The 7204-nt window shown below is 31.5% G+C and overlaps 1 protein-coding gene across 1 annotated transcript; it reads right to left on the minus strand.

Moving 5' to 3' along the window:
- Positions 1 to 2364: 2364 nt before the first annotated feature.
- Positions 2365 to 5594, minus strand: LOC120262969 (remorin 4.1-like). Its single transcript, XM_039270888.1, has 6 exons — positions 5493 to 5594; positions 4764 to 4926; positions 4094 to 4639; positions 3453 to 3903; positions 2838 to 2919; positions 2365 to 2725 (listed from the first exon to the last, which is right to left on the minus strand). Exons 1-6 carry the CDS (start codon positions 5520 to 5522, stop codon positions 2519 to 2521), a joined length of 1479 nt encoding a protein of 492 aa, XP_039126822.1. The 5' UTR covers positions 5523 to 5594; the 3' UTR covers positions 2365 to 2518.
- Positions 5595 to 7204: the final 1610 nt, after the last annotated feature.

The raw sequence follows: 7204 nt of genomic DNA on the forward strand, positions 1-7204 counted from the left end.
CAAATAAATCAGTAAAACACAAAAGATTTTTAATTTATTATTTTTATGTTTTTTTAAAAAAATAGTTGAGATGATTTATATTAAATTAAAGAAATATTAAATATCTTAATTGATTATAATTAAAAAAAAGCATATTATATATCTACTTTATTAAAATTTATAGATAATTTAAAAAATAGATTAAAATTTTTTTTGGCATAACATTTACTTAGCTTTTTACTTCCTATAAATTAACCCAAATAAGAACATATTAGTTGTGATGTTTGCAATAAAAAGGACACAACCAAAGAACAAATGATTGAACAATCATATTAAAAAAAAAATAACAAAACTATGATAATTTAAATAGTAACATTATAGACACTTTTCGTGAAAAACAAACATATACCAAGAGAGGGAATTGTTATTCATCTTCATTAGAATATGGACAATATATATTAACATGATCATTTAATTTCTTTCATTTTAGATTTTTCATCTTCTTCTACAATTGTCTATTCATCTTCTCATAAACCCAATCTATATCATTTAATAAATATGAAACTATTGATAATTTAAAATAAATAAAGTCCATGTTGTAATTTAATGTAATACCGAATAAATGTCGTTAAATTTTTTATTCATTTAATTATAATTTTTTTATTAATAACACAATTTTTTTTCATATATTATGTAATACCAAATAAATATTGTTTATTCTTTTCTAAACAAATAATTCTATATAAATTTAGCAAAAATTTTCAATTTCCAAAGCCCATCCGTTTCCATGAGCAGGTCTTATTAAATGTTTAATATAAAACTGACTTAATACCTATGATGAAATCAATTCCGTTAAATCTTATATGTTATAATGCAATGGGAAAGTTTTTTAAAAAAGAGTTTAAAAATCTTATTTGAAACCCTCTCAAATCATATTATCATCTGATTTCATTAAAAGATCTTAAATATAATAATATTATCTATTACTTTCCTATATTTTCTTTCATATTTAATATTTAATATAATACCAAATAAATATTGTTAATTATTTTTTAAACCAAAAACTAAAAAAAGGAAGGATTGAAAATAAAACTGATTTAATAGCCATAATGAAATCAACCCCACTTTAAATACATGAAAAAAAAATTAATATATTGTTAAATATATTAAATATCAAATAATGGCCACGATAAATCAATGCCACTTTAAATATATGCAAAAAAATAATAATAAAATAAAAATCTTCCTTAAAACTCTCTCCAATCAAATTACCATCGGTTTTCATTAGATCATCATATTAAATATTTAATATAAAATCTATTTAACGCCCATGATGAAATTAATGCCTATTATGCAATTAAATTTTTTTAATTATTACCATATTTAATATAAATGAAAATATAAAATTATTTCTTCAATCACTCTCAAAGCAGTTTATAAATCTATTCTAATAATATGTATAGATTATACATGTACTGTACACTATAAACATGATTTGTTTCTCAGTAGTATTTGTTAAATCTAATGTTGGTCTCTTGTGAGAAACAGTATTTTCTCTTCTCTATAATTGTATAATAGTAGGATTTATTTTTGTAGGGTTGTTAAGCATTGTAAATGGTGCACCTTTGTACAAATCTGTATTTTTTCACAGAATTTGTTACTTTTGTTAAAATAGTTGGGTTTTAGAGAAGTATATTGAAAGTTGGATTTTTCCATAGATATACAAAAAATTAGTTTTTCTTTGTATAATACCTGAATTGGTCCCTCTACTTATCTCTCTTCCCTTTTGGCTCCTCTACTCAGAAATGCTCTAAAGTAGTCCCTCTAGTCTTGAAAATGGTTCTAATTAGTCCTTCTACTTTAAAATAAGCCAATTATTGACTATATTTTTCAAGAATAGAGAGACTAGATGGAAAAATATTAAGAGTAGATTGACTAAATTGGGTCATTTTCAAAGTAAAGGGATTAGTGTGACGCATTTCTGAGTAGAGGGACTAAAAGAGAAAAGAGAGAAAAGTAGAAGGACCAATTCGGATATTATACCAATTTTTTTTTTCAAAGACATACACAGTAAAAGAGAATAAACCACTTTTAAGGACAAAAACAATTTTTTAATTGAGAGCAATTAGAAATCAAATAAAGTTTGATTCCCTAATGATTTGAGGGACAAAAATGAAGACATTCCAAACATGAAAGACATTCGTCCACTACCAATCAAAATAACTACTGGAAGGTGATACACAGTTTAGCTAATAACTATATTTAAATTATTAATTAAATCATGAAAAGGAAAAGTTAGTTATATACCCCAAGTACCACAAACACAAACACCATCTTTCAATTTTATAATAATAATTTACAATTCATGAAAAATTAATCCTGCAACAAAAGCAATGCATGAAAACTATTGCTCAAAGATCAGCCAAGTTTTTTACTTGAATGGAACTAGTGTTTTTTCATTTACACATTCCAATCTAGTGTGTACAAAAATAAAGACTGAAAAAGAAGGTCTTCTTTCAAAATGATGGAGTGATGAACTCTAGAACAAACAACTACAATTCAGGATACTAGACGATGGAATTCGACCAGTTTGTCGAATGTACTCTGCCTGTCGAGTAGTTCTCACAGCTTTTCGGTTCATTCTGGCTTCTGCCATGGCTTGTTTCTCCTCTGCCCGTCGTTGCACTATTGCTAGCTTCTCGCCTGTCTTCTCTTTAACACGAGTCCTCATTCGCTCTGCATCGATCTAATTTATATATATACACATTTATATTAGGATGTATGTGAACATAGACAAGCAATCCAACCCTTGAAACTAATCTAGACGATACTAAAACAATGTAATTGGAAAGGAGTACCTCTGCTTTCTTCATTTGAACATCAAATTTCGCTTTCTGATGACTCTGCCATGCCTTAATCTTGAGTTCTTCACTCTTAAATCTAAACAAATAGTTGCAGTTATTTGTCAGAATGGCAGAATTTTGCAAATAAATTATCGAAAGTTAGGTTGTATTTCCCTGCAGCAAGATCAAATTGTCGACATATGGAAATATATATAATACCACTTACATTGACAATGGGAATAGTTTAGTATAAGGAAATAAGGAAGGTCAAAAGCTACAGACCATCTATTCAATCAGGCATCAAATCCAGTTTAGACTAAGCTTTTTCTTCGACTGAGTTCTATATTATAGACAGTAAGAAGCCAAATTTATAGCTCTTTAAAATACTACTCCTCAGTAGTTATAGTTAACCTTAGGTATCAAAACTTACTCAGCATTGGCATTCATTCGAAATAATTTCCATTAGGATCCATAATCAATACATGGCTATTAGAGTTTGAAGTCTCGCAAAAGTTTTCGTATTAAATTCAATATGAACTCTATGTACTAAATTAAATAACTGCATATCAACACATACAATTTGCTGTCAAGTGTGTGAATAAAATCTGATAAGTAGAAGCAAGTAGATACCTGGCTATATGTTTGGATTTCTCAGCATCTTCCCATGCAGCCGCACGTGTTTCATATTCCATTCTCGCAAGTTGATCTGCGTCGATTGTTACGGGAGCAGGAGAAGGATGTTGCAACTCTTCTTTGCTAGCCCACGAAGCGATGTTCATCTTACCTAGCTGTATGCCAAGAGCAGCAATTTCTCTCCTAGTTTTAATCTGCAATTCTCTTTCAGATAATTCATTTTTGCCACCACCTTTTCGGAAATTTAATTCATCATTGGTAGAAAGCTTTGGGAATGACTGCTGCACAGGCATTCCTTTTCTCGGACTCGATGGCCTTGAAGAAATGGAGCTATGACTTGGTGTCATGGCTCCTGGAGGAGTCGTCGTTCTTGATGGTTCTTCGCTTGGAATTGGGGTCATCTCTGTTCCTATATCTCTCATTGACACTAACTGTACAGCCGGAAAGTCTGCATAACGATTACATTTTCATAAGCATAAATACAAGAAGAAGAATTACTATCATCTTTGATTGTCTTTGATTTGTTTATATCACAATAAGGTATACATGATAAGAAGCAAGATATAACAATAAGAAGCAAGATATAACACTGAGTAAAACAAATAGAGATGGATATGACACATTGAACTCAAGCATACCTGTTGGCTCAGATACAGGATTTTTAATGGTCGATGATTCGTTACGATAATTTCCTCTTTGAAGACTATTAGAATCTCCAGAAGCAACAAGTACATCACTTGACCGACCAGGTCCGTTCGCAGACAAGGAATTCGAACGTGTGTAATTTGAAACCGAAGGTAACTTCTCAACCATCAATTTGGTATCCACTGATCGACTAACATAATGCTTTTGCCCAACATTCACAGGAGAAATTCTCAGCCAACTGGGCAGCATTTGACGATTTCCATGATTCTGTGAATTCGACCTCTTCAAGACATTATTCGGACGCTGTGATCGCCGGTTCAATATCCATTTCTCTGCTTCATTCCACTTAGACGGAATATGCCTATGGTAAGACCCGGCCTTTGATTGCTGCACTTGATGGAACTCAAAGCTGGAAGTGCTGCCATTGTCATTACCACTGTCATATCCATTATAATCAGCCTCGAGAGGTTTCCCGGGATGAACCACACCCAAATAGTTGCTTTGCTGAAGCGGATAAGAACCAATCTTTGAAGCACCACCTGCAATCATCACACCATCCTTCTGTAAATCCTTCGGTAACAAAACATATTGTTTTCTTAGACTTTTCATGTTTGTTCATAAATAAATGTTTGCTAATGCAAATTGAAATTGATCTTCACTGACCTTCCTGATCAAGATCACCAGCTAATAAGCCGTTCTTCGCATACTTCATCTCCTCGATTTTAGAAGGCGATGTCCTCGATGAATTGCTCTCGACTTCCTTTCTTCTGCTACTCTGAGCTCCTATGAGCTTCATCCGGAGTTTCGTCGGAGATAGTACACCCATCTACATTCAACAACATTCTTGTGAATCTTACACATTTGCAAGAAAATCAATATCGAATTCTCTCTCAATAACCAAACAAATCAATGAGAATACACCATTCTTTCGACACATGTATGATACTGATATCAAGATTAAGAACTGCAAAACATCTTCTTGATCTATTGTGCACAATTACTTCCAGCTACAACTAGATATCAACATGGAAACAGTGTCATACCAAACCCCAAATAAACATTCTCACACATTTGCTACAAATCCAGCAACATTAGCTCAAATGGATACACAAACATTTTGGTCACTAATAATCTTCAAATAAATAATTTAAAAAAGAAAGTTCTGACATGAATGTTCATCAAAATATTATCCACAACAAGAGAAAAAGGAACAACTAAACAAGAGCCATTACCATGTTGAAACCAATCAATCAAACACTAAACTCAAAGCCAAAAGCAAATCCATGAAAAGAAGAGACAAATAAAGAAGCAATGTACCAAAACAAGGTCCAAAGATGAGAAATCTGAGGGCTTGTTTGGTTGCCATTGCAGTGAAGACAGAGGAACACATACCTTGACATTGTGGATCCTCTCATACTCCATTGTTGTTCTCAGAGGGGAAATGTGTTGTGTGTTTTTGTGTGTTTGCTGAGAAAATTTGCAGCAACAAAAAGGCCTTGGTTTTTGAAGTACACTTGGAAAAGGTGAAAGGTAGGGTACAGAATCGGCGATCTATTCAATTCCTCGGCTAATTATTAGCTTTTTTTTTTTATTAAAAAATAATAAATAAATTTATAGATGCTTTTTAATGCAATATATATATATATACTCGGTATGTTCTTTTTTACTTGTCACATGTACTTAATTCACACCGATTAAAAAAAATTAGTTAAACTTAGTTAATTACTTATATTTTATAAAAAAATTATTACTTTCTAAAACTACACTTATTTAAAACTTCACTAGGTGAAGTATATGATTTAATGCTTAATTGATTGTGATTTATTGAAAATTATACTGATATGTTAAATTAAAGGGTAAATTTAAAAAAAAAATATTTAATGTTGCATAAAATTTTTAATGTGACAAATAAAAAGAAACAAAGAGTGAAAGTAAAAAAAACAGAAGGAGTATATTTTTTTCATGCAACCAAAACGCTATCCATTTATTAAAGTCTGTTGTCCTTGTTTGATATTCCTTTGTTTCTATTATATGTACACTTTAATGTAAATTAAAAAAAATATAATTGAAAATTAGTTAATATTCTTAAATTTATAATAAAATTATATTAATTTTCTAAAATTATGATTATTTAAAAGTTTAACAAGATTTTATTAAATTTTCTTTATTTTAAGGGAAAATTACTGTTCACCCCTCGTAATTTTCAAAACTTCCCAAAAACCCCCTCCTACTTTTTACACACCACTGATAGCCCTTCCGTAGTGTTTAACTTCCCTTTACCCCCTACTGCTCACTTCAATGGGTCCATGTTGGAAATCCCATTTTTGGCCCTCGAAAAATAGTGGGAAAGGAAAAGCGCCAAATCACATCATGTCTCAACCTTTTCAGGGGCTTTTCGCTTGGTTTCGATAGACAACGCCAAGGAGTTACATTACATCTTGTTATTCTCCTCATTATCATACCCGAAATATATAAACCTGCTTTCTAACGTAAAATGAAATTGATTTCCATCTGATCGTCAAGTGCACTTCATCTTCAAAACGAGACGTAGTCGATTTTATTGTCGAGCGCAGAGCACGTGCCATTGCTGCCTTCTCGCTTTATGGTTAGTAAAGTTGTATTACGACGAGAAGAATGAAGAATTACGACTTTGAGTTCATTTCGTTGTAAAGTTCTTCTCGCTTTATGGTTATCTATTTCAGTATATTTTTAAATAATGTTTAACTATTTGCTATTATCCGCTTAAATATTTTTACTAATATGTTTAATAATTGTCATATCCGCTTAATACTTCCCATCTCCGCTTTAACATTATCTTTACATGTATAACTATTCATAAACGCTAAAATTCTCAAAGTCTCTGCAGAAACGGTGATCTTTTTCGCTCGATCCGAATTGTTGGCATGCGGCGACGTGGCAGGTGCAGGGTTATGGGTATCCCTGCAGTGAAGAATTAACGACTCAGATTAACTTTATGCACTGCAGAATATAAATTTCCGAACACCCGCTCGCTCTCATCGACCAATGTCGGCCATCGCTGCTTAACTTTTTTTCTCGGATACGTAAGAGTCACCGCTCGTGGACTTCACACCATAAATAACTGT

Source organism: Dioscorea cayenensis, chromosome 6 (assembly GCF_009730915.1).
Source record: "Dioscorea cayenensis subsp. rotundata cultivar TDr96_F1 chromosome 6, TDr96_F1_v2_PseudoChromosome.rev07_lg8_w22 25.fasta, whole genome shotgun sequence".
In the NCBI taxonomy this organism is placed as follows: domain Eukaryota; kingdom Viridiplantae; phylum Streptophyta; class Magnoliopsida; order Dioscoreales; family Dioscoreaceae; genus Dioscorea; species Dioscorea cayenensis.